This window comes from Dermacentor variabilis, chromosome 2, assembly GCF_050947875.1.
Source record: "Dermacentor variabilis isolate Ectoservices chromosome 2, ASM5094787v1, whole genome shotgun sequence".
Lineage (NCBI taxonomy): Eukaryota > Metazoa > Arthropoda > Arachnida > Ixodida > Ixodidae > Dermacentor > Dermacentor variabilis.
Genome location: NC_134569.1, coordinates 3743462 through 3770893, shown reverse-complemented (window position 1 = coordinate 3770893; position 27432 = coordinate 3743462). Strand labels below are relative to the sequence as shown.

The window sequence follows — 27432 nt, the reverse complement described above, 5'->3', positions numbered from 1 at the left end:
ACAAACAATAGTCATGCACACTCTGTTATAGTACTCTCCTAACCCTCTAAAAAGGTTTACAAGACTAGTGCTGAGGGAGTCCGTTAACTATTCTACATGAGTCAGACGACTCAAGATAAAGGGTCACATGGCCACTGCTGAAGGATTCTGGTAACTATCCTTGATGAGTCTGATGACTCCAGCAGTGTGTGTCAAGTTACCCTTAGTGCGTGGTGCAATACTCTTGCAAATAGATTAAAATAACTAATCCATGTAAGTCGTTTGACTCTCGGATGGCAGTGTGGAGCCGCTTTTTAAAATGTGTCACCAACTTTTGCTGCAAGTACAGACGACTACGGCGAGTTCTCAAGATGACTAATGTAAAAAGACAACATATGATAAGAAAGGATTCATAGCAAACTTGCCAAAAAGGACATGGCAGGTTAGCAACAAAAAGTTTATATTTCATCACCCTTTGTTATTGTCTTCTGGAAAATTCAAATGTATCAGTCAGCACAGAATCATCATGAAAGCAAGACAGTTGTCATTACTATGAAACTGGAATCAATAGCCAACCAAGCAAAACAGACTTAAATAAATATCCAATATGTGGCCTGCAGGTGCATATGCATGACACTGTAATGCCACTACGAACCATAATGAGACCCTAAAATATTATGTAATTCATGCAGAAGTTCAATTCACCACTGCACAAGTCTCTTATAATAAGTCAAAAGATTTATAAGTTAAACCTATTTCGCTGTTCTCCGAGACGTGATCTTATTTAGAACTTACGATTTAACATCCTAAGCAAGTAAGGTACACATAACAAGTAAAAAAAGGCTGCACTTATGTACAAAGGAGAGCCAGATAATGAAGTTCAATAAAAACAATATTCTAACTTAGATTACATAATATATGCGTTATACTATGCTTGCTGAAAACAACTGGTTGGCAATTGATAATCCAACCTAACAGTAGAAACAGCTGTCTTGCCTTTATGGTGCTCTTGCTGGCACTTTTCCCACACAACTTGTGCTAGTTAGTGTCAGGTTCAAATCTATCTGAAAAATACCACATTAAAAAGTTGTGCATCAATTTTATTCTGTCATACAACATGCAACAGTGTATAAAAACTTCATAACTGACAATATTACAAAAATAAATACGGCAACATTTATACTAATCGTTTACTTATGTTGACAAACATACTTCTCCAAGTCGAAGTATAATAGCTGACACAGACTATTTCACAGATTGCAATAACCACTAATACAAAACTTGCCATAATGGAAACACGCAGACAAAATATGTAGCACAGGTAGCTGTATTTTTTTTACGGCAAAGATAGCACATGAATGATGAGGACAAGGGAGGAAGCAGAATACCTAAACAAACTATACCCAGCTGCATGCGCGCAGCTCTAACAATATACATAGTGCACCAAGATCCAAAAGAAACAAAGAGGAAGATGGGAGGAAGGCTTCTTTTACTCATCACAAGTCATCGTGTAAGAGCAGATTATGCACTGCCTGTAATCTACCATCAGCACATACATGAATAAGTTACATTAGGTGCCACATTTACAAATCACTCATACAATGTTTTTGTGATTGTCCCTATTCCGATTTTTAACTTGGAAAGCATGACTGAGTTACGTAAAGCCTCCCTACGGCTTGGCAAATATACAGAAAAGTGCTTCTATAAACACTGGAGGTCATGGAGGGATGATTGACACATACCTCTTAATTCTTTTGTCTTTGTGTAGTGTTTTCACGGGGTGAAAACCGCAGCCGAAGGAAGAGGCGTAAGCAGAACCAAACGTGGTTTATTCCATGACGGCTCGTAGTAGAATGCGGCCCGGTGGCCGCATGACTGGGCTAATTTAGCAAGTTGTCGTGATAGTCGCGCCGCCGCTATCGCTCAAGCGGCGATGATAACACAAAGCTCTTCCCTCTTTATTTTAGAGGGTGCACTTGCATCCTTATACAATAGTTAGAGAACGGCTTAGTATCGCTCGGGTGGACGGCGTTGTCTTGTCGGGTAGCGCCTGTGTGGAGCCGACGTCTCTGATGGAGGAGCGGGAGCTGGAGAGACGGCCTCCCCGGGTATCGGCTCTACTGACGTAGGCTGGTCACCACTCTGACCTTCAGGGAAGACCAGGAACGCCCCCGAGAAATCGGAGTCGGATGTCCTTGGTGTCACCATAGGGCCGGCGCCAGCCGGCAGCTGGTCGAGATGTCGACGCCAGATTTATTTATTTTTTATTTATTTAAGATACTTTCAAGGCTCGAAGGCATTACAGAAAGGAGTAGGTGAACATAACAAAACATTTGTGCAATATACAAAGACATATTCAACGTGGCGTTTCATGAATGCTGGTTTTGAAGGTGTCGGTATCCAGGATGGCTGCAACGGTGGCGGGAAGGTGGCTCCAATCTTTGCTTGTGCTAGGGATGAATGCATTACTAAAAAGTTTAGTACATGAAGACGGCACACCAGCTTTGCAGAGGTGCAGAGTTGCAGAGGTGCCTTAACTGGATCATTCCGGTGTTCCTCGCAGACTTGGCTACTCCGTACCTTTGTCTGTCAGTCTGCATCAATTGACGGCCACCAGACATAGCTGCGAGCCAGCTTCTTGCTCCGCACAATGCCGGGATGACCAAGGTGCAGTTCGTCGAGCACGGCTTCCCTAAGAGGGGACGGAATAACAACCCTCAGGCCATACATGAGGCACCCTTGATGCACGCTAATCTGCAAACGTCTGTCAAAGAATGGTTTTAAGCTCGCATCTCGCAAATGCAATGGCCAGCCTATGCTTGTAAGCTGCAGCACTTTACTGGAACACGTGCTGTAGCGAGCGCAATCTGTTTAGCGGATACTGGCATAGAGTCCAGACGCAAAGCATAAAACGATTCCTCGCCTTCAGACGTGCCGTCTTCAGGACCCTGGAGCGGGAACCTTGAAAAAAAATCTGCTTCTCCGTTGTTACTGGACTTTTTGTACACGAGCGAGTACTTGTAAGCGGACAACGTGACAGCCCATCGCTGTAAGCGTGCTGCTGCAATTGGTGGAATGCCCGTTTTTTGCCCCAGAATTGTTTGCAATGGCTTGTGATCCGTAATCAACGTGAAACATCTCCCATAGATGTAGAAATGAAACTTTTTGAGGCCAAGATAATGGCCAGCGCTTTTTCTAGCTTACTGTACTTCTTTTCGGCCTCAGTTAATGTGTGCGACGCATAAAACAAACGCCGAGAGCTTCCATATTTAGTTACATGAGAAAGTACTGCGCCCACGCCGTATTGGGAAGCGTCACATGCCACTTGCAAAGGTTTCTCTGGGTCGTAATGCGCCAGGATCGAGGGTGACGCCAACGTATTCTTGATTTCCTCGAACGCCCTTTGACACGATTCATCCCAGAGCCATGGCTGGTCGCGACGCAGCAGTTTGTAAAGTGGACTCGCCAGAGTATACAATCGAGGAACAAACTTCCCGTAGTAATTTCCAATGCCCAGAAACGATTGCAGTTGCTGCTTGCCTGTGGGTGCGGACGCTTTCAACAGTGCTTCTATCTTGTCTGGCGTTGTGCTGACATCTGCTGCACTGATAACATGACCCAGATACCGTAATTCCATTTGGAAAAATGAACACTTTTCTTTCTTTACTCGAACGCCGCGCTCCGTTAACCGCTTCAGAACCGCTTCGAGATTTGCAAAACGCTCGGCTGACGTCTTGCCGGTGATGAGAACATCATCCAAATAGCAGCTGACGCCCTTCAGGCCTGTCAGCATTGTGTCCACAATTCTTTGGAAAATAGAAGGTGCTGAAGAAACCCCGAACGGCAGCCTGTTTACGGAAAAAAGTCCTTTGAGTATTCAGTGTCAAATACTTTCTTGACGATTCTGACATTACTACCTGCTGATAGGCTCGATTTAGGTCAACTTTAGAAAATTCTTGGCCCCCTGCGAGCGCTGTGAAGAACTCGTCGATTCTCGGGAGTCGATAGAGATCAGTTTCAAGACAAGGGTTTAGGGTGGTCTTATAATCGCCGCATAGTCTTATGCCACCTCCTTCTTTACTACTGGCACAACCGGCGTCGTGTAGTCACTTGTCTCGACTGGCGAAATGACTCCCATGTCTTCCAACTTTTGAAGTTCAGCCTCGACTGCTGGTTGCAATGCAAAGGGCACACTTCTTGCCTTCATAAATTTTGGCGCGCTACCATCTTTCAGGGACAATGTCGCTCTTCTGTAATTGTCCCCAGTTCGTCCTGAAACAAACTCTGGTACTTGTCTAGAAGTGCGCGCAGTCTGGAACAGGCAGAATCGTCCCACGTGGGACTAGCGTTGAGCTTGAAAATACGGCTCCAGTCGAGTCGGACTGCTTGCAACCATTGTCAACCTAGCAGAGGGGGTCCCTTTTCTCTCGTGATGTAAAAAGGCAGCTGGGCCCTCTGCTCTCCGTACTGCACGGCAACGTGAGCCACTCCGACAGGCTGGAAGATGGCTCCGTCGAACGTCCGCAGCTTCAGCGTCGTTGGCATTATCTTGATTGAGGGAAACATTTGACGAAACTGATCCAAAGACATTACGGACACAGTAGCTCCCGTATCCAGTTCCAAGGGTACGTCTTGTACTTGCACTGAAATTTTTATCGACTCCATACCAGGCGAAACAACTCCCTTCACGCTAACAGAAGCTTGAACGGGACTCAACCCCTTCATTGCGTTTCGACGCGCTCCCTTCGTCGTTCTCTTCTTGTTAGCTTGGCACATTCTGTGAATGTGCCCTTTCTTATCACATTTGAAACAGACGGCTGCAACGTGCGGGCACAGTCTGCTTGCATGTTTCGCAGATCCGCAGCGGTAGCAATTTCCCTGCGTCATATCAGTTTTCCCAACCGCTCCGACTTTGTGAACGTGTAATACGCTTGATTCCGAAGCGCGCACTTCTGCAAAAGTTAATGGTAAAAGTTATAAAAGTTAATAAAAGTTAATGATAAAAGTTAATGGAGTATGCCTTTGTAACTTACGATTCGCTGATGATATTGCCTTGCTTAGTAACTGAGGGGACCAATTGCAATGCATGCTAACTGACCTGGAGAGGCAAAGCAGAAGAGTGGGTCTGAAAATTATTCTACAGAAAACTGAAGTAATGTTTAACAGTCTCGGAAGAGAACAGCAATTTACGACAGGTAGCGAGGCACTGGAAGCGGTACGGGAATACATCTACTTAGGGCAGGTAGTGACGGCGGATTCGGATCATGAGACGGAAATAATCAGAAGAATAAGAATGGGCTGGGATGCGTTTGGCAGGCATTCTCAGATCATGAACAGCAGGTTGCCATTATCCCTCAAGAGAAAAGTGTATAATAGCTGTGTCTTACCAGTACTCACGTACGGGGCAGTAACCTGGAGGCTTAAGCAAGGGGTTCTGCTTAAATTGAGGATGACGCAACGAGCTATGGAAAGAAGAATGATGGGTGTAACGTTGAGGGATAAGAGCAGATTGGGTGAGGGAACAAACGCGAGTTAATGACATGCTAGTTGAAATTAAAAAAAAAGAAATGGGCATGGGCAGGACATGTAATGAGGAGGGAAGATAACCGATGGTCATTAAGGGTTACGGACTCGGTTCCAAGAGAAGGGAAGCGTAGCAGGTTGCGGCAGGAAGTTAGGTGGGCGGATGAGATAAAGAAGTTTGCAGGGACGACATGGCCACAATTAGGGCATGAACGGGATTGTTGGAGAAGTATGGGAGATGCCGTTGGCCCTGCAGTGGGCGTAACTAGGCTGATGATGATGATGATGTGTACGGGCATCCATTTGACATCGTGACCGACCATAATGCCCTATGCTGGTTATCTTCACTAAAAGATCCAGCTAGTCGGCTCGCCCGTTGGACATTGCGCCTGCAACAGTACGACATCCGCGTTGTTTATCGCTCAGGCCGAAAGCATTCAGACGCAGACGCTGTATCCCGGTCACTCCTGCCCCCTGGTCCTGTCCACTCGTCTATTTCCACCTGCGGCGCCTTCGCCCTCAATATTACCGACATGCCATCAGAGCAGCGCAAGAACCCATGGATCTCTTCGCTTATTGCCTTCCTTTTAGACAGTCGCCCGCGCCGATCTCTCGGACGCTCCGTCGTCAAGCGGCGCACTTCATCATTAGGGCTAACGTGCTGTACCGCCGCAACTACAGTTCGAGCGGCCGCGAGTGGTTGCTTGTTATACCCCTACGCCTCCGCTCCGACATCTGCGCCACGTTCCACGACCACCCACAATGCGGCCACGCTGGTGGGTTGAAAACATACTCTCGCCTCCAGCTTCGGCACTATTGGCGCGGTATGTACGTTCCGTTCGCCAGCATGTCCGGTCATGCCTCATATGCGAACGACGTAAGACGCCAACTCAACATGCCTCGAGCCCCTTACAACCCTTACCATGCCCCGCGCGCTCGTTCGACCGCGTCGGCACTTACCTATACGGTCCGCTTCCCAACACTCCAAGCGGCAACCGCTGGGTTATTGTTGCTATCGACCACCTCAAGCGGTTCGCTGAAACTTCAGCCCTTGCATCTGCAACAGCAAAAGACGTCGCCAGTTTTATCATTCAACACCTGATTTTAAGCCATGGAGCACCTCGAGAGTTACTGAGCGACCGCTGTGGCGTATTCCTCTCCGACGTAATTTCAGCATTGCTCAGGGAGTGTAGCATCATTCGCCGCACTACCACGGCATATCATCCTCAAACTAATGGGATAGCGGAACGTTTCACCCGCACCCTTGGCGACATGTTGGTCATGTAATTTCATCTGACCACTCAAATTGGGATTGCATTCTGCCTTTCGTCACCTACGCTTACAATACCGCCACGCAAAGCACCACTGGATCCTCCCCTTTCTTTCTCCTTTACGGACGCGAACCTTCATGTACTAGGGACAGGATTTTACCTTACCGGCCGGATGCTTCGGAGTGGACGACTGTTTCTAGAGCGGCTGCCTACGCCTAAGAATGTCACCAGCTCGCCCTCTCGTTCGTTCACATCCCACGACCAGTGCCGCCAAAAGCATCGCCACGATTCATGCGCTACGGCTACGCACTTTGCTCCGGGTTCGCTGGTCTGGTTGTGGGTGCCCTCTACCCCTCCATGCCTTTCCCCCAAGCTGCTCTCCAAGTACCACGGTCCTTATCGGGTACTGCAACAAACATCCGCGGTCAACTACCTCATGGAGCCAATGGAAGCGCCTTCTGACCAGCATCGTTGCGGCCAGGAAATTGTCCACGTCTCCCAGCTCAAGCAGAGCCATGACCCCCCTGTGTTTTCCTGCCCTTAGGTCGCCAGGATGGCTACTCTCTAGGTGGGGAGTGATTGTACTGAAGGCACTGGGCAGTGGGCACAGTGCTTGTGAAAGGGAAGACGACGAGAATTGCTGGCTTCCCCGTTACGCGATAGTACCGACCTGTTTCAGCCTAGCGCTACAACTTAGAACTAGTGCTGCTAGGCAAACACCCCCGTTGTAGAAGTTTCATTAATTTCAGCAAAATGCTGACATCCCATCATTGAAGCCAGTCAGTGCTGAAGGTATTGTTAGCTTGTAAGAGTCCTCAGACTGGCAGCTCTGAAATACTTGTCACCATACTTGGTGGAACCTGCTTTGCTCTTCCAGATATTACTTTGCCAAAGAGCCTTCTGTAAGCCTTGTCGGACAATTCTGTGCGGAAGAGAAATCTATTTGATCATGTCTTTTTGGGCATGTGTATCTCAGAACTGGTGCTAGTCTGACTTCTTACAAAGTAGACGTTATTGAGTACTGTAATTCGAAAGCCTGCCACTGCTATAAATTTCTGTTAGTGAAAATTGTCGCACTGTCCTGGAGCAGTTCAATAATTAGCGGCAGTCTCCGCTGAAACACTCAGTACAAAACGCGAAATATATGGAGTCAAAATGTAAATGTCGAACAAAGTTATAGTCTATCCTACATTTCACAGAACTGTCTTTTTTTCTTTTAGTGTGCCAACACCAATTGCACATTCACAAATATTTTAGTATAGCACTTCTGGCAAATGCAGGAAAACTCACAGAATTTAACAGAAGCCCTTGGGAAGAGAGCCCAGACTTCCTTCGGCAAGAGGACTTGTCTTAAACTTTGCATCGCTATGTTGTAGGTCACTGTAGAAAGGGGAACGTTTTGCTGATCGAATATTACTCGAAATATTTTTATTATTTCTGCTGCAGGTTTGAAAAGAGAGCCAATTGTAGACTTCTTCATGCAGATTTCATATATTCCATTAGTTTTTGTTTAGCTGCTTCTTGAGATATGTCCTACACAACGGCAAAATACATAATGATATTTGCAGGCACTTTCTTGTGTATTAAATTTTCACAAAAAGCAGTGTGCTGTAGCTAACTCAGGCCTTTGTTGACTGCAAAGTGCCGATATCTATTCAAACAGCATGTAAAGTTATTAGAAGTATGCAAGATTAGTAGGCAGGCAGGCAGGCCTGCCTACTAATCTTGCATACTTCTCATGTATTGTGAAAAAAAATTATTGAGAATGCGTCAATATTTTTTTTCACAATAGCATGAGAATAACCTTGTGCAATTATAATTGTCCTACACAAATGAAATTTGGCATACATACTCTTCAAGATATGCAGAATACTGATATCTAATTGATATTGCAATCTGTAAAAATTAGTTAAAGCGGCCTCATATTTTTTGCCTAGTTCCAGTAATTGTACTAGCTGTTTGGATAGGTATCGCCACTTTGCGGTGTACAACTAGCTAAATAAGATACAGCATAAAACTATGTGTGAAAATGTCATACACAAGAAAGTGCCCATAAAAGATTTTGCCACTATGTAGGGCATAACTAAAAAACACCAGCTACACAAAAACCTATGACAATTCAAATCTACATAAAAATCCCTATGAATGGCAGTATATTCAAATCTCTAGTACAAATAATTAAAAAGAACATGTTTCGAGGAGCATTTCCCCTTAATAAGTGGGTGTCAGTGCTTCTACCAAAGGGTTAGAAAATGCCTTTAGGCATACCATAGGCAGTTTTATAGATAGCACACGCACGCATCTGCCTAAATAACCCCACGCCCTGCTTGCATTCCTTAGTCATTTTTTTGCATTCTGTTGTATGTCACCGTTTGCATCCGTTAACACTGTGTGCGCAAAACCAAAAACAGCCTAATAATACACTCAATTTTTAGCCTGTAAAGGGGTTGTATGCCAATCGGGGCAGCCCAACTCTAGTGTGAGAATAAACAAATACTTTTTTCTTACAAAAATGAAACCAGTCAAAATAGATCCTCACAAATTTGGAAATGAATGCACAAACAACCTTGCTGATTGTCACATTAGTGTCCCGAACAAGATCTTTTGATGTTTATAATTCCTAGTTTAATTCACTTTCCTCTAGCAAATGGGCTCTGATCTAGAATACTCAGTGTAGGAGACTAACCCAGATATGGAAGCCAATATTTAAATCTGAAATAAAGACATTCATCCCCCGACCACATGGCACTGTTACGTCATCAGAAGAAGTGCATCCATGGAAATATAGCCCTTAAAATTATTTTTACATGATCTGTACCGTTACTCTTGCACCAACAAATTCTGAAAATTAGGAAATACATCTGCTATTTAAGGCACTGCTGTAGACATGTGTATTTGAGAAATGCTATCGTCGAAAGGTGTAATACAACCAATGTGTGCATGAAACTTACGCTGCCTTTGACATTCGTCAGTGTGGCAAATGAGCACTGAGAAATGCCAAGGGCATCATAGCTTTCTTGTCTCAAACCTTGTATGTGAGTACCACTGGTACCCTAGCAGTCAAAAGAAGTGACATTATTACCGGACTTATGAGGGGAACGCATTTTTCTCTAGTTTAATATTTTCTTTCTTGTGCTCCTACATCCTTGAGTTTTTCAAAAATAATGGGTGCTTGAAATAAGTGCGCTATATTGCTCTTAAATTTATCCTGCACCAGGGCCCGTGTTATGTTGCATTTCTTGAACACATTGCAGTGCTGTAGATTATCAAATGAACAAAAAATGCCGTAAGTTTGCATTTTAGCCTTCTGTAGAACAATTAGGAACCTATGAATTACATCCACAAGTACAAAAGAACTACGAGAAATGGAGCATAAGGACAGGTATACATTATAATAGCAGGAGTTGATGGTAAGGATTCTAAGAGAAAGGAACTATTAAAAACTAGGTACTAAATAAACATATGAGTTATAATAACAGAAGTATTTGCAACGAATTACAAGAGACAAATAGAATGTCTGTTCAAGTAACTCCACCCCAACATTCATCCATGGTTCTATAAAAGACCACAGGTGGTGATGCTATTTGGATAGATGGATGAGTACAGCTGTGAAATAGAAGGAACATGTAGAGGGGTCACCAAGTGTTGCACGCTGGTTGCACAGCAGGTTGCCTTGATCTCCAGACTCACTCGAGACTGATGCATTGAGCCTTGTTATAAAGAGGGCTGGCCCGAGTGAGTCGCATGGCTTGGGTGAAATATTGAGGCAACCTGAAAAACACAGGTCCATATATATAAGCATCGAAATATTCTGCACCATAAGGCAAATCTGAAGTTTACCATCTGCACATAGCAGACAATGAAAACAGACACAAGTCACCAGACTCAAGGTATATAAATGTGCAAAAGTGTAAATAAATGTGAAGAGCTGCTTATAGGATGGAATCCTTCATTTTGTCTTTTGTGGATCAATAATAGTATCTTAACATAAAGTCAAGTGTACATGGCCCTCCCTATTTGTGTAAGTAGACTATTCCTTGCCAGCTGTCCCAACCTGGCACACGACCACTAGAGTTTCTTTTTGAAAACTGGAGGCCCTTCGATATAGAACAACTCTCAATTTCACGCTATACTTAAGGCAAACAAAATTCTTTACTGGTGTAAACACTGTGTCAAATTTTGTGTAAAGCATTAAACTATGCATCATAAATGGCATAGCCAAAAAATTGGTTCCTTCATTAAGAGGGCCAAATTTTTAAGGACAATGAAGAGAGACCTAACACCTAAAACTGAACTGCTTATTAGCCACTACTCCGCTTATTATGGCTCATTAAGAATGGACAAAATGGTTTATTAACTTTATTTTCACAGAACTGGCCTATAGCAAACGCTGCAAATTCATGTAACTCACGTGTTTAGGACTTGTGCTGTGTGCAAGAACTGGTTTCAGAAAGACGCAGCAGAGCACAAAGATGAGGATAACTTGAAAAAGAAGCAGTTTTGGCTACGTTTATTGGCCTAGCTACCATTGAGGCAGCCCTAGTAATTTTATGCAAAATACCATGTATGAGAGAACATTGTATTGTTTTTAAATTGGTAAAGCTTTATCAAAGTAGTTGTTGTGTTAAACAAGAAAAGATATTGTACAAGTGGTCTCTTGTAGTTTCAAAATTTGCATCGCGTTTCGTCTAATACACATAGCCTCTTTGCGGCTAAGACAAAATGCATGGACTTGAGCATCCCTGCACAGATAGCAGTGAGTCTAAACGGCTTCGAAGTTCATTCTTTCATTGCTGAGTAGCTACAAGCCACTTCACTCAAAAAGACGCCACTTAATTACAGGTATTTACCTGAATCTTTCTGTCGGCTGTCAGCCTGCTTGGCATCATTAGTAAGGCTCCCGACTCCCTAGTGGACGTAGTCAGGACATGGTGGTGGTAGGACGCAGGGGTAGGAGCCGCCAGAGTGTACCTGCAACAAATTTGCACAAATGTACTTAGTCCTACCATGTCCCGATTTACAATAAAAATTGAGCTGTCTGTGTAACATGGATACATTACCAATAGAAGCAAACAGGTCCTAAGAAACAACTAGAACCCCGACAAAAAAAGAAACAGTACTTATGTTTATGAAAATCCAAGCAATGAAAAAAAATTTGCAAACGATTTGTGCATGGAAGCTCGGTTGAAACGTGAGCTCATACCATCAAGTGATCTGCTAGTCAACTGCAAGCCTGCCACTTTAAAATGTCATTGCATATTTTTACATGCATTATTTTAAGCTGCATTAATACAAGTTCAAAATCTCTTCACACAAGTAAATCACCAAGCTAATTCAATTAACGAATTCCAGTGGTCGTTAATGCAACAAAGTGCAAGCTCGGAATGAAGCTGGCCAAACTAGGCCGTGAAAATTAACAATGTGGTTCTCTGGATCTTGTTTTTCTGGCTTTCGAGCTAGCATTGGAATATACAAGAATTTTGACATTGCTGATATTTCACCCTGCTAATTTTTATTCCATAATGCATAATACTTCAGCAAGAGCAATAATGCTTTCTTTTAACTTTAAGTAGTGATAGAACAAGAAAATTCACTGGAGCCAACGTTTTGAGAAGAAAAATCTCCTCTTTGTCGAAACATTGGCTCCAGCGATGCTCCTTGTTCTACGGCTCTACATTATTTCAAATCTCTGTCTTCCTGTGTACCCCTGTAATTACAATGTTGTGTCAATGAAATTGTGATAACGGATAATTAGTAAACGTAGCTGATAAGGAACTTGGGCTTGTTGGTTGATAACGACAGACTAACTGAGCAACATTGAGATACGGACAAGGGAGGCTTGTGTGTGTTGTCTCCTCCAGCCATGTCTCCCCTTTTGGCGATTACTCTGTCTCAATGTAAAACTATTACCCTTTGCACAATAATACTAAAATAAATAAATACAGCAATGTGGACACAAAAATTACAACGAATAGCATCATATGCTAATGAGATCTGCGAAAGTGCCTGCTACAATTTGTCTCACCCATAACGTGCTGGATGAGATGAAGACTTCTGGGTGTTGCCATCTCTTGAATACCTAAAATAAAGTACATTTCAAAACTATAAAAATACCCAGGACAACAGCAGTAGCCGCGGGCATAAAACATTGTTTAGTACAATAAGGTAAACGAATCTCTCATGCAAGGCAGACAAAATTCCTTTTTATTAAGTTAGTAGAAAAATACACCACACTTCATTTCATTCAATGCTGTCAGCGTTTCTTGGTACAAGAAAAAAGGTATTTCTGCATTGAAGCAGTAAAATAATGAACAGCCTTCTCCTTTTACAAAATATGCTGAAGCGACTAAGCCAACTAAAGCTGTATATACTTAAAACTGTTGCATGCACATTAGAATAGCCAAGACAGGATAAACTTGGTTTCATATGCAGCTCACTGGGAGGTACATATTTGCAATCAACTGATTTCTGCTTGGCAAATATACGCGCTAACATAAAACTACAAATAAAAGGACCTTTTTTTCATAAAACACCAGACTCAATATAGAAAATCCAGTAGCAATATTACAAATTTACCACATAACACACCCAGGCTTTGTAAGGCTAGTAGGATTTACGTTATAAATGTTGCAGCAAATTCATTCTTTTAAGTATTTACAACCGTGAAAGTAAAGATTACGTAACAAATAATAAATTATATATAGGCTTAGTTTTTGAGCTAATGTGTTTTCTACTTACAGCCAAATTCACACCAAATTTGTTCTGTTTCAGCAATTTTCAAGCGCTGTGTCTGTTCGCTTGTGCATGCAGCCGCTTTACCGCTGAGAAAATATCTGTGATGCCACATCGCCTGACACGTTGTAGCGCTTTTATTATTCGAGGTAATACACCTAAAGCGCTAGTAATCTTCAGAATACACAAGCTGTCGTTTCGACGACCTGTATTCGCAAGCGAAAGTCACACTGGCGCTAGTATTGTATTTATACACTTCAAGTTACGCAGTACTTGATATTATACGGATTTTTCGATGCGACAGGCCACTCGTCACTAGAGGCGTTAGGAACTGTGTTTCTCCTGGCCGTACAGCTTTGCTGTAATTTTTGATGCTCTCCTGAGGCTTCCGTCTGCCAGTAATATTTTCGCATACATACGCGCACGCATGCCTAAAGAAACGTCTGTGAACTGCCAAGAGAAACATGGCGCAAAATGTAGCCATACGGGAAGGGCCGAGTACGCGCCGTTTGTAAACTCGGAACAAAAGCTGATATGCTTACCTGAGACGTTATGAGAAACATGGCACAGGACACTCCCCTCTGGTAGTCTTTCGTATGCACCTGGTCGTCTCGGTGCGTTGCTGTCTCTCATATCACAATGAAAGACGCAGTGCGAACTGCAACACTTCGGGCGCTTGTGACGGTCGGCAAGCTGCACTTGCTCGACATCGGCAAAGATGAAATCAGCGACACGCTGCTGCTGGCAGTGGTCCCCTCGTCGCAATAACATAGCACGGAAAGAAGTTGCCACCGTAACTTGCCGCAAAGCCTGGTTGCAGTAGCGCCTAACGCAGCGCTTTCGGAACCACTCAACAACAAAGTACTCACGCATGGTGAAACGCAACTGCAAAATTGCGTCATGCTATTGACGGCTTCGGCTTTGGATAATTTTGTACGCGCACAACTGCGTAAAACCCTCGTTTCGTTTTCGTTTCTTTGCGTTGAAATAAAAACTGTTTTGCTCACTGATAATTTTGCGTCACGTGAGTAATTTTCACGAATGAAACAGTCATGAATTTAACGTGCGTTTTATATGCCCGCTACGTTCACCATGCAGAAGCAAAATTTGCGCATCCGGGTATGGTTGCGTTTGAAATATATATCTTTGGGCTGTCGGAGTGTGTTCGAAGTGTGAAGGCGCGGCGTAATTGTCCTTAATTTGCTTAGCTAAATGGTGCGGCTGCCCTTGATTTCTGTCGAGTGCAGTTTGCTCTGACGTAAGGTAGAACTACAAAGCCGCTCATGTTACTGAATAATCTAATGCACCTGAAGCTGCCAGAACTCCGGTATTTCCTCCACAAGTTCTTGCGACTGTGTGCCGCTGTCACCAAATGCGAGCGTAGTCATTTGGCGGAGATTTAGCAACACGTTTTCCAGAAATATCGTTCACCGCTATATCACGACATGGAGAAGCAGCGTGGTTGGTCCTTAGTAAAGTTTTCTAGTTATAGGGAATTTTGCGACAGCAATTATATGGACACAAACGTCGAAATATGTCTGTCGGTGTTGCCGTGAGCTTACGTATAAAGTCAACCGCGACAAGATCTTATCCTCCGCCCTTGGCTGGGTGCGTTAAAGGAAGTGTTCGAGGGTGAGCCTAGATGTATAGTGCCTGGATGGGTGCCCCAAGTATCTATAGGTGGTCACGTGATAAAACGCGCGAAAGCCGGGGAAGGGAGGCGCTGGCTTAGCACGCTTCTCTGGCCGTTGCTCTAGCCGGGTCAGGCGCCACTCTCACTCTGTCGTGGAGATAACTTCCGATGGGTGCAAATCTGGGGGGCGCTTAGATAGCGCCATTTCAAGTTTCGGAGACGCTTTGAAGGAAGAAGTAGCAGAAGCGTTCTGTCCACTCTGTTTGCGGCCTTCATCACGCCGACGCTGTGACAGCGAGTGTTCGCGGTCATTGAGTGAGATCTGTTCATGTGTACACGTGCGCGCGTGGCCCCGTGCTTGCTAATTTAAGGAGTAAGCGAATGTTTACTGCAGTTTATTCATCCGATGAAACTACGAACCTTGGTTCGTGCTGTTGTTCGTGCAGTGGTTCATGCAGCATTGGGCGTAAATTGCTACATAATTCTTTTTATATTTTTAGGGAGTTCAAAAGCAGTGCTGCGTACGCTAATGTTTGTTTCTGGTCGCGGAACGCAACGCACTGCGGTAGCCCAGTGGCTTTGGTGTTGCGCTGCTGAGCTCCAGGTCACGAGTCCAATCACAACCGCGGCAGTCGCATTCCAGTTGGGCGCAGGATGCGAAAACGCGCGTATACTGTGCATCCCGTGCACGTTAAATAACCCGATCAGCTGAAAATAAATCTGCAGTTTTTCATTACATTAGCTTGTGCCTAATAACAAGATCTTGATTTTGGAACTTAAATCCTCAAAATTAAATTTTCCGTAGCGGAATTACATTTACAATCGACACTGTTGAGTGCGCCTACTGAACTTATCTCGTTGCTATGCTCTCTTTAGTAGCCAATACTTTTTTGTGAGATTTACTTATGGTCAGAAACCAGTGTGACGAATACCGGTCTTCCTGAGCATAGGAAACCAGCTATCGCTTAAGCGTGTGAGATATTCACAAACATGGTCAAGGAAAATCGATATTTGGAGCTCGATGTAAATGCAGAACATGACAAGGACGAAAGAATGATACACCTCATTACAACCAGGACAGGAACCCGAGGGCCTGCCTAAAACAGAGGACGTTATCTGGTATTTCTTCTCCTGCATTACAGTCTTTCTCTTGCCAGACTCATCTCGAATATCAGAGGAGTCGCGATCTTCCACGACGACTCTTCGCGTGCTTTTGAGAGTCAGACGACCCATACACAAATGTTGACTCTTGTTCTGTGACTCTACTCGCGCAAAAATGATTCTTCGGAAGAAAAAAGAGAGTCAAGTTGCCGTGACTCCCTTTTTTCTCTCTTTTTTAAAGTGTAGGAGTTCTAAATAACGTTAATAGGCACTTTTCTAAGGGTAGTTCTAGTTCTTAGTTTTCAGTTCTGCTTAAGATAAGCTCTCAAACAGAACTTGATGAACTGTGCATCTTGACGTAGAATGGCTCGCTACTTCAAGTTGGCCAGCCAAACGGGGTGGTCGCGCAAGCATACCACTCGGATCCAGACAGACAAGACAGAGTTGCCGCCAAAGTAGCTCTCGAGACCGTTTCGGCCAATAGTCGAGACTTTTTTTTACTCAATACCTTAAGGAATTGTTTAGGTCTGTGAATATATGCATGGATGAAAATTCTGCCGTAGCTTTTAAAAATACTGAAGCATATTTGAAATAATATATGGTGACTATGACGTGTTTATAGCTCTTGCTATCGTTTCCGGTTCTTAGAGGGCACAAAAGCTTAGCTTTGGTATCGACTACGGTTACTCCGGAAGAGCCGCTTCCGTAGATGTGAATCTTTCGTGACCTCTCAATGTTGCCAGACTGCTGTACCGGCCAACTGTAATATGAAAAAAAAATCGAATGCAAATCACTTACCACACCGATTGCATCTACATGTTGCGAGCCTGCTGTGGGACGCTCAAGGTTTCACAAGCAATGCGTAGTTCAAACACGATAATTTCTCGTCATGGTCAACATAGGCATGCAATGATGTAACGTGCCCCCTATTAGCCATCATAAGGTTCGTAACAGCGCAACACAAGACACGGACAAAAGGAAGGTAAAAAACGACAACACGGCGCTATTAGCCATCTATTATGGCGTTGTTAGCCATCTATATTAGCAACCTATTAGGTCATTCGGTAAGTTGAGTACCCGTATAAAGTGACGGAAACATTTAAAAAGAAGAATGCACATTTTACCAACCTTAATTTTCATCATTTTGTCACCTTAATTAGGATACCAAACATAGTCATCACGAATTTGTATGAGTATATCAAGGCACACATGTTCCACTAGATGCTGCAGCAGTAACTTGTGGGCGACACGAGGCGAAAGTAGTGTAAACCAGAGGCGGAAAGTTTTTATTTCCGAACACTATATATATATATATATATATATGCCTGTGTGTGCGTGTATCAGAGTTATTGTACTCTGACGAAGGCTGGTCCCCCAGCCGAAATGTTGAGTAAGTACGTCTTACTTCCAATAGTTTCGTCGTCTCTTTCCTGCATATGTGACGTCGGGTCCTGCGTGCCGACCTTCGAAGAAACCCCATAATTATATATATATATATATATATATATATATATATATATATATATATATATATATATATATATATAACCGAGAAGAAGGGGGTTATTAGTCCATATCATGATATGACTAAGAAAAATCGGGCCCCTCGGTTAATCCCCTTTCTTCTCGTTTATTACATAACGAGGGTCTCGAATCCGGCAACATTGATGCCTTCAGGTAGCATATGTGGGTTTATTGACCAGTTGCCTTCACCCCCCCAAAAAAAAATCACGTTCTCGTGACGCCTGCGGCAAAAACGACGTTCCACGTCCGCCGCCAAGGTCTATGAGTGGTGGCGCTGGCTAACACTCCCAGGGTTCTACTAGTACACTAAATACCCAAGAAAGTGGATGGGGAAACGCCGCCGCGGTAGCTCAACTGGGAGAGCATCGCACGCGAAATGCGAAGGTTGTGGCTTCGGCTCCCACCTGCGCCAAGTTGTTTTTTCATCCACTTTAATTTGCACTAATTTATCGTTTCTTTATTTCGTTTATTCAGCACAAGTAATTTCCCCTATGTTGTCCTTTGTGTCAGTGTTTGTTGGCTTCTCATGATATGACTATATATATATATATATATATATATATCGACTGGCGATGTGGCTGCAGCGCTGGGCATTCACCTTCACTACAATCGACCCCCATGGGAAAAGGAGCCATCCTGCAGACTCATGGTGACAATACACTCATGGAGTCGTAATACGGAGTCAGGCTTTGCACGTGGACGGTTTCACTACCACGACAGCGTTGGTCCGAAGGTGGCGTGACAGGCTCGACAATATTGTTCACAGACAATGTCTGAGCTACAACACGGTAGGGTTCTTGATATTTGGAGACAAGCTTGGATGAGAGTCCAAACCCAAAGCCAAACAAGGGAGTCCGAAAGAAAGTGACAATTCGGATGATCATCGTCACGTCGAGACTTTTGTTGCCACTGACCGACGGCTGTAAATGAACGGGCGAGCTGACGGCATTCCTCTGCGCGGCGTGCAGCTTCAGAGATGGGCGTACATTCGGATGAGTCGGGTCTGTACGGAAGAATTGTGTCGACGGTAGTCGAAGGTTCGCGGCCATACAAGAGGATGAAAGGGGAGAAGGCTGTGGTGCAGTATTGTAGGCGAACGTGATCAATGGCAAAATGAGGTCCCAAACAGTGTGATCAGAGGCGATCTATTAGGAGAGCAAGTCGCCAAGGGTGCGGCTAATCTTTCCGTCAGACCATTAGCTTGAGGATGGTTGGCGGTGGTGGTGCGATGAACTATGCGACATTCAGCAAGGAGCGCGTTTACGACTTCGGAAAGGAAGACACGTCCTCTATCACTCAAAAGTTCGCGAGGTGCACCGTGACGGAGAAGAAAGTTTTTCAGGAGGAAGGATGCTATATCACGAGCGGTTGCCGCAGGCAGAGCGGTTGTTTATGCGTATCGCGTCAAATGGTCGACGGCGACGACTATCCAGCGGTTTCCGGAAGCCATGCTCGGAAGGGGTCCATACAGGTCAGTGACGATGCGATCGAAGAGCCTGGCAGGACACGGGATTGGCTGGAGCGGACCAGAAACATGCTGAGCAGGAACCTTGCGGCGTTGGCATTGAGGGCACGACCGAGTGTGCTTGCACACAAAGGTGCACATGCGACGCCAATAAAACCTGGAGCGAAGCCGCGTGTACGTCTTGAAGACACCCGCATGTGCACACTGCGGGTCAGTATGGAAGGCAGAACATATTTCACCCCAAAGATGTCGAGGTATGACCAGCAACCACTTGCGGACGTCAGAGACGTAATTCCGGCGATAGAGAAGTCCATCCCGAATTTCGATGTGAGATGCTTGATGGCGCACAGCTCGACAAGGTGAAGGAACAGTCGACGGGTTTGAAAGGAAGCGGATAAGAGCACTAATCCAGGCATCCTTGTGTCGCTCCGAAACCATGTCGCAGCCTGCTGGGAACGAAAGTACTGGGTCAACGGCAGAGAGGCAGGCGTCGCTTTCGGTTGACATGGGGAGCAAGAAAGCGCGTCGGCATCGGTGTGACGGCGGCCAGACCTGTAGACAGCGCGCACCTTGAAATCTTGCAACCGCAAAGCCCAGCGAGCTAATCGACCTGAGGGGTTCTTCAACGTGGACAGCCAACTGCATGGTGGTCTGTAATCCCATCGATGGGGCGGCCATAGAGGTAGGGTCGAAATTTACCAAGTGCCTAGAACCCGCCGTGGTTGCTCAGTGGCTGTGGTGTTGGGCTGCTGAGCACGAGGTCGCGGGATCGAATCCGGGAGACGGCGGCCGCATTTCGATGGGGGCGAAATGCGAAAACACCGGTGTACTTAGATTTAGGTGCACGTTAAAGAACCCCAGGTTGTCGAAATTTCCGGAGTCCTCCACTACGGCGCGCCTCATAATCAGAAAGTGGTTTTGGCACGTTAAACCTCATAATTTTTTTACCAAGTGCCTAGATTATGGCCAACATTTCTTCTCCGTAACGGAATAATTCTTCTCGGCTATGGTGAGGGTGTGGCTTGCGTATGCAACCATGTACTCGTCGAATTCAGATTTGCGCTGCGCGAGTGCTGTGCCGAGTCCAACACCACTGGCGTCGGTGTGTACTTCGGTCGCAGCTGTCGGGTCGAAGTGACGCAGTATAGGCGGCGAGGTCAGTAGGCGACGCAACTCTTGGAAGGCATCGCCACAGGTGGACGACCAGGCGTAATCGTTCAAGTCGCTCCGTAGAAGCTGATTCAAGGGAGTGGTGATGACGAAAAATTCCAATGAAGCTGCGAAGTTCTCTTACGGAGGAAGGTTTGGGAAAATCAGCAACTGCACGGAGCTTGGCGGCGTCAGCGAGAATACCGTGTTTAGATAATACATGCCCAACGATGGTGAGCTGACTTACGCCAAAGTGGCATTTCTTCAGGTTGAGCTGAAGACCGGCGGCAGTTAGGCACTGTAACACTTCCTCCAGCCTACAGAGATGGGTGGGAAAATCAGGCGAAAAAAATAACTACATTATCGCATACATATCTGAAGGCTGAATGATGCCGCCCTTGAGCGTGTCGGCTACTTCGTCATCGGTAACACGGCGCTCTGCCGCGGATACACGATATGGTCTTTGTCGCAGTGGCGCACTGTTGCTGATGCGATAACAAAAAGTTGACGTGCGGCCCAAGGGAACATGCGGGCAGTCGAAGGACGAACGGAACTTGTCGAGAAGGCGTAGAAGCTGGGCGCGTTGAGAAACGGTCAACGTGTCGGCGATGGAGCTATGTAAAACATCGGCCGAAGTCAGCTTCTGCCTGGGGTTACAGGTCACTCCGGCCACCTCATGAGTGGCGATGGAATCAGCTGGCATGTCAATGATGGCAGCAGGGTCGACATACTGGGCACGGCCGACGCATTCCCCATGAAGCAAAGTGAGAGGACCGGACAATCAGTTGGCGAAGATAAGTCTACTGACGCCGACAGAACGTCCAAAAGAGCGAAAGGCAGCGGGGAACATTTGCGACGGGCGAAAATTGTAGGTGGCGTAAAAAGTACGCTGGCATCAGCAACAATGTTGGATGACACTGTGGCAAGGGCAGACGACTGCGGGGGAATTGTAACGTCTTCGGCAACAAATACTTTATCTTTATTTATTTATTTATTTATTTATTTATTTATTTACTTTATTAACGAGGGTCAAGGAGTGGAGCATGACACAGCGTCTGAAATTCCACCTCAGCACGAGAACAGTCGATGGCGGCATTATTAGTGGAAAGGAAGTCCCAGCCGAAAATAAGATCTTGGGAACAAGAACACTGGACCCAAAATTCGACGATGTGGAGGAGCCTGTCGAAGGGCGCTGTTTTATGATGAGAGTGGGAGCGCAGTCACGTGGTATTCGCCATATTTCGCAGGATTTATTTATCAGTCAGAAAAAAAATAGTGCACAATCAGTGTCACTGAAAATACCGCAGTTGGATGTCCCATGGCTGTGCCTACAAATGCCTCGTTGACACTTTGGTAATTATGATACTACGTCACGAGTCAGAGAGTTGATTACATTTACTTAATAAATCTCTAAGCACTGGGTTTTCTCTAAGTAACGCATTACTTTTTAAAAATTTTGTTGTATGATAGTTGATTTGGACACCCTGTATATATTTATGACCTCTACATGCAAATGACGATGTTTTCATCCTGAATAAATGTAGTGAATTATGAAAAGTATTCGTTAATTGGTTGTTAGCTTTGTTGACTGGAAAGAGAATCGACACTGAGACACATATCATTCACGTGCATTCCGCACGCCAATAATAAAACATTGCCGACGGAGTCACTAAAGTCTGCAGTTTTTTTTTTTAGAACCAAAAAAGCACGCAAAGCGTTTTGAAGTGAGGTGAACATAGAGCAACATATTCATTCTCTGGGCATAAGCTATACATGCCTTTAGAAATAATTGTTAATTGGCTACCTCGTTCTCTTTAAATATATCATAAACTATGTCGTGTGTAGATATTTAAATACATTATGTATGTGCATGGTGTTTACAGTGGAAATTTAAAACGATGTAGAAGTGAGAAAATACAGGTGACTCAGCCGCTGCTGTTAATTCTAATGCGCTTGCTCTCATATTGTCAGGATTTGTAGAAATAAAGCAAAGTATGAATTGAAATCCGTGCATTCCCGCGCTAACAATGATGCAGTAGCTGTTAGCCACAATAAAATTTTAAGTGAGAAGGTCGAGGCAAGTCAAAAGAAACCTCAAATGATGTGGGTGACAGAACTCTGACCATGACACGTTAGGTGGGGGGGGGGGTGGAGTAGGCATCGGCATCGCCAGGGGGGCTGAGACCCCCCTACGCCCCCCCCCCCCCAAAGAACTCCAGAGGGAGCTCGGGCCCCGGAGCCCTTCCCCCCCCTCCGTAGTCGGCGCCTATGTTGCAAATGCTAAGATTTCACTGGGAAGATATATCACCCTAGTAGGGCTGTGTTAATTGCTACAAGCTGAACCATTACTAATGTAGCTTCTTAAGCTTACTAGTTTTCTTCATTAGATATATTTCGTGCCACGTATATCACTAATTGAAAGTGGATAAGAATTTAGTAGCATAGGTGGCAAGCTTTTACTGCCGCTTAATTAATAACTGGAATGAATTTTTTTAAGTCATACCCATCGAGGGAAAAAAATTAAAACATTTAGTGGTTTGACCATTTTTTTTTTCAGCGAGGACTGAGGACACCGAGAGGCTCGATTTTTAGTTAGCTACAACTACATGACATCCAACAGATAATAATTCAGGCAAACCATACGGCAGTTCTTTTAATTGAATTGCAGAAATAACGAAAAGAGGACTTAAAGTGGTGGATTAGTCAACTTTCTGTCATTGGCAGTCGAGCCCACATGTCCCGCATTATGCGACTGCGATATGTAGCGGCGACTATATCCCCTTCGCCCACAACCAATGTCTTGGGAATTTGTGCATGTGTAATAAATCGAACCCTACAGATATAGTTGAACCGCTCTGATTCTTGTCGATAATTTCTCTCGTCTTTATGTCACGAGCTCCCATACGAGAGTTAATAGGCCCGAGAGCTGCTCTTGAAGCAGGTCACGTAACGCGGGTTTAAATCATGTTCCATATCCGCCGTAATGGCTGAGACTGAGTGGTGCCGGCTAACACTAGGAAATAGAAGCCTCTAGGCATATAGGCGGGTAACAATGTAGTCTTGCCTGTACGTCCCGCACAGCCGGTTGGCGCACTCCTGAAGACCGACTAGGTGAATAAAACTTTCAACAAGTTGCTTCACATCCTTGGACGGCACACCGCGTAGCCGAGCGAACAGGTGGAGGAACTCGAAGGCCGTCAGGCTTTCGAGCAGGCCGCCGCACTGCATGCAATAGCCCAGCCTCGACTGCCACTGCACGGAACAGAACAGTCGATACGATCGTGAGACCAGCCATCGCACGACGGCGCACATGCCACCTCACGCACATACGTGACGAAGCTCAGGCTAGAACACCATTCTTTAGCCCTGCAGAGGAAAGGGAACATTGCAAATTCCTCTTGGCTTATTCTCATACACAAAACAACATTTAGTCGAGCGAGTAGGAGAACAAATTTTAAAAGGCACGAGCAATATTTATGAACGCCAAGAACTACAACACAGGTAGTTGGCGTCCGCGTTACCACTTTGGTCTCTTGCGTCCGCGACTTCTGCGGCTTCCATAAGCACGAGTCATATGCAACTGACACCAACGTGCACGAGAATTCGCGGCAAAGATGACAGTATTGAGATCTCGCTATCAACCAAACGCCCACTTCTTACTCATATGTAATGTAACAAGGTCTTTAAAGATCAATAAGATTACGTAAATAAAAGTGAAAACAGCTGTTCGTATGTTTCAGTTGTACAACACGCAAACTTTCAGGTTGAATGAGTGAAAAAGTTACAAGGGGTAATCAGCTGTGCTACAGTATAACTCAAACAGCGCAGATAAGACATTGATCAGTGTGTGGATTTCTGGATCGGCTGAGCCACTTGGGACCACTGTACTTCCCTACGTCCATACGCTTCGTCTAGGGAACAATGAACCCTCGCTTTCCATCTAGTGCACCGAAAAGTTTCGTATCTCTTGAACGGGACGAGAAAGGCCACGTTGTGTTTGCCTCGCTTTATTGTCCCGTTATATGTGCTGGTTTTGATTAAGAAAGATGTACCAACTAGCCTAAAAGCAAACTCTTCAAAAGGTTCGTGGCGTTGTGCGGGACAGGGTATGACAAAGCCGGGCTCCTGGGAACAGATGGACTACCGCGAGGAAGACGTATTTTCGCAGAGAGAGAGAGAGAGAGAGAGAGTGGCACGAGGTGCCTTCGAAGGAAGGTCACTTTTTCACACCATTGAATTTATTCTTAGGAGCATGCTTTTGCATTATGATGAAACAGCACCAGTAAATAGGCCGTCCCATGCCTTACTGTCATCGACTATAGAGCAGGCATTACCAGTCGCGGCTCTCTGGAGAGAACAAGGTCTCCCATGTAGGCCTCGCCGCTCGTGGGTGGCAGCAGTGCGGTGAGCATCTGAAATGTGCTCGTCTTTCCAGAGCCGTTGACCCCGAGCAGTCCAAAGCATTGCTGCGACGGGACGCCAAACGACAAGCCACGCACGGCACGTAGGGAGCCGTACCTGCGCCACGGGTGGACATAAGAAGAGCGCAGATATGCGCCAAACGGCAGATGTTTATTTTTTTCTCTTGGGTAGCAGACAGCATCTAGGGGACCATAACAGCGATCGACAGATGCGCCATCGTGTCCGCTGAAATTTAACAAGGTTCGATGTCCGTGGCACAGTTCCAGATTTCAAGATTTCCGCGAGCAGGGGCAGATATTTTTCTAGTGGCGTAAATCAGGAGTACACGCGACGTCACTGAACTCGCGCGAACCACCGAAAAAGCGTTGGCGACAACCGGCTCATCCGTCGTCTGCTCCATTTCACACGTGCGCTCGTGTTCATCGACGCCAGTGGCAGGACACGCGCACTTGCGACACCCCGCCGCGGGTATCGGCAAACACGGGTGCAGCCGGTGTGAAAATGGCACCGCCATCTCTACCGTCACATTGTTTTGCTCGTGAAGACGCCGTTTTTATGATGAAAAACTGGACGAGTCGGAAAAGGAAGCCGCGTTTCATTTCAAGAATGTAAACAGAAAAAAACCTTGCCTCTTAGGCAGCTGCTGTCAGTCTTATTTCGTGAAAACATCCCTCGCAAACTCGCAAACCTTATGCTATACTCCACTTAGCTTCGAGAATTGGTGAATATGCTCTCTTAAATTTGCCTTGGCATTTGAAACTAATTTTTACGTTTGGTTGACTTGAATTAACGCTGCACTGAGGTTGTTGATGATAACCTTATGCGTTGCTCTAAGGGACTGAGCACATGCTGGTGGGCGAGTTGGTTATGCACGATTATACACTCTAAGCGAGGCAATGACACTGAACTGTTTCTTCTTCGGTGCCCCTAAATATCTAGTTTTTCTACATGTCTTTGAGCAGTGCACGTATATCAATAGTGCGCAGTTCACTGTAGGAGAGTCGTATTTTTGACAATGTGGACGCGTACGCAGGCACAAAATACCAATGTTGGGTCACATTATGTGGGAGTTTCCTAAGGATAAAATTTCCAGATCACATTAGGATGTTAACACCCAGAGCATTGTGGTAACGACTATATTAGGTTAAATGAAATACCATTCAGTGGGCCTATTTATCTTTATTGCTGTTCTGGCAAGTGTTGCGAGACAACGTGCACGCAGACTACTGAGGACGTTCTGAGTTTGCGGCAAATCCCATGGCAGCTATAATCGTAAACACGCAGTCAGAAAGCAAGAACATGGTGCCGAAAAAAGAAATAATATTATTTTCAACATAAGCGAAGCATTGCTTTTCGTCTTTGGCTAAGGCAACCTGACGGCATGCGCTCTACGCTCCCCACCGCCGACTTACCCGCACCTCATTCTTTTATTCTGTCTTGGAATTGCAGATGCCCCCCCCTTCTCTGCATTCTTGTTCCCCCTCTACATTGACCCTCTAAAGATTCCTTCTCTCGATGTACTAATAACGACCAAGACATCGAAACCTGTGCGGCTAAGTAACAAAACTTCGATTTAAACAAACGAAATTCGAATGGATTGAACGCGCTATAGTTCAAAACCCATCTCGACTCCAGAGAACTCGCAAAGGCGTGGAATCGTCTTGAAAGCGATCTGCGACGTGGTTAAAATGCGCGTCAGCGTGGGCCTCGTCGTCAAAGCCTTAGAGAGAGAGAACAGACTTATTATTACGCCAGCGTCCGGCGCTCAACCCTTGTCGGTCAGCTACCAGTCCTCACCCAACACGTTTCTGACGTGCTGGATAAGCACCAGCAGCAGATAGTTGCATGGAGTGGTGGAGTGAGCCAATCTGTCCATGACGGCGGCTTGATCTTAGTGGGAATGGTGGAGAGGGCTGACTGCAGTTTGGGTTGAGTGTGAGGGCAATGCCATAGACAATGCTGTAGGGATAGATATTCCAAGGAGTTGTAGCATTTTGGTGGCCCAGGTAGGCCTTGACTACAGTGACGGAAAAGAGGACTCACTATTGAGTTTGTTTGAAGTCTTCGGGGAATAGCGCTGTCTTCTCACGAGGTTAGCAGGAGGAGTAATAAAGGCGACGGCATTGGCGCGAAGTTCCTTTAAAAGTGATGTGCGCTCCTTGTGCAAAGTCTTTCTGTGTTGCCCTGGATTAAATTCTGATGGACACAGGCACGGCGATCAGGAAAACTAACTACGCGGAAACTAACTAACTCATGAGCTCGCAAGGTAGTAACATCGCAGCTTATTTATTCAAAGTGTGTATATCACTTGAAACTGCACTCTCATTATTTGATAATTTCAAATCGATGCACGTACGCCTCTGAGTGTTCGATGGGCCGGATGGGTGTGGCATCGCAAAGGATATGCCTGCAACACGGAACGCGTAAACCGCTTCCTTTTTGCTACGCACACATCCACATTGAAATCACTGACAACTACAATTAGCGGTAGTGTCGTCGCAGCTAATTTACGCAAAGTGAGTATGTCACTCGCAACAGCCATCACATTCTTTGGTAATGTCGAATCGATGCACGTACGCCGCTGGGTGGTTGGTTGGGCCGGATCGGTGTGGCATCGCAAGAGATATGTCTGC

The 27432-nt window shown here is 45.3% G+C and overlaps 1 protein-coding gene and 1 long non-coding RNA gene across 2 annotated transcripts in view; both read right to left on the bottom strand.

Annotated features, from left to right (window-relative positions):
- Nucleotides 1–2187, bottom strand: part of LOC142570246 (uncharacterized) — a 93180-nt gene extending 90993 nt beyond the window's left edge. The window contains exon 1 of the mRNA XM_075678648.1: nucleotides 2105–2187. Coding sequence (XP_075534763.1) covers nucleotides 2105–2187 — 83 coding nt within the window. The remainder of the gene's footprint in view (nucleotides 1–2104) is intronic.
- Nucleotides 2188–11663: 9476 nt separating this feature from the next.
- On the bottom strand, nucleotides 11664–14353 carry LOC142570797 (uncharacterized). Its single transcript, XR_012825679.1, has 3 exons — nucleotides 14048–14353; nucleotides 12799–12852; nucleotides 11664–11744 (listed from the first exon to the last, which is right to left on the bottom strand). It is a non-coding gene; the product is annotated as an uncharacterized LOC142570797 (long non-coding RNA).
- Nucleotides 14354–27432: the final 13079 nt, after the last annotated feature.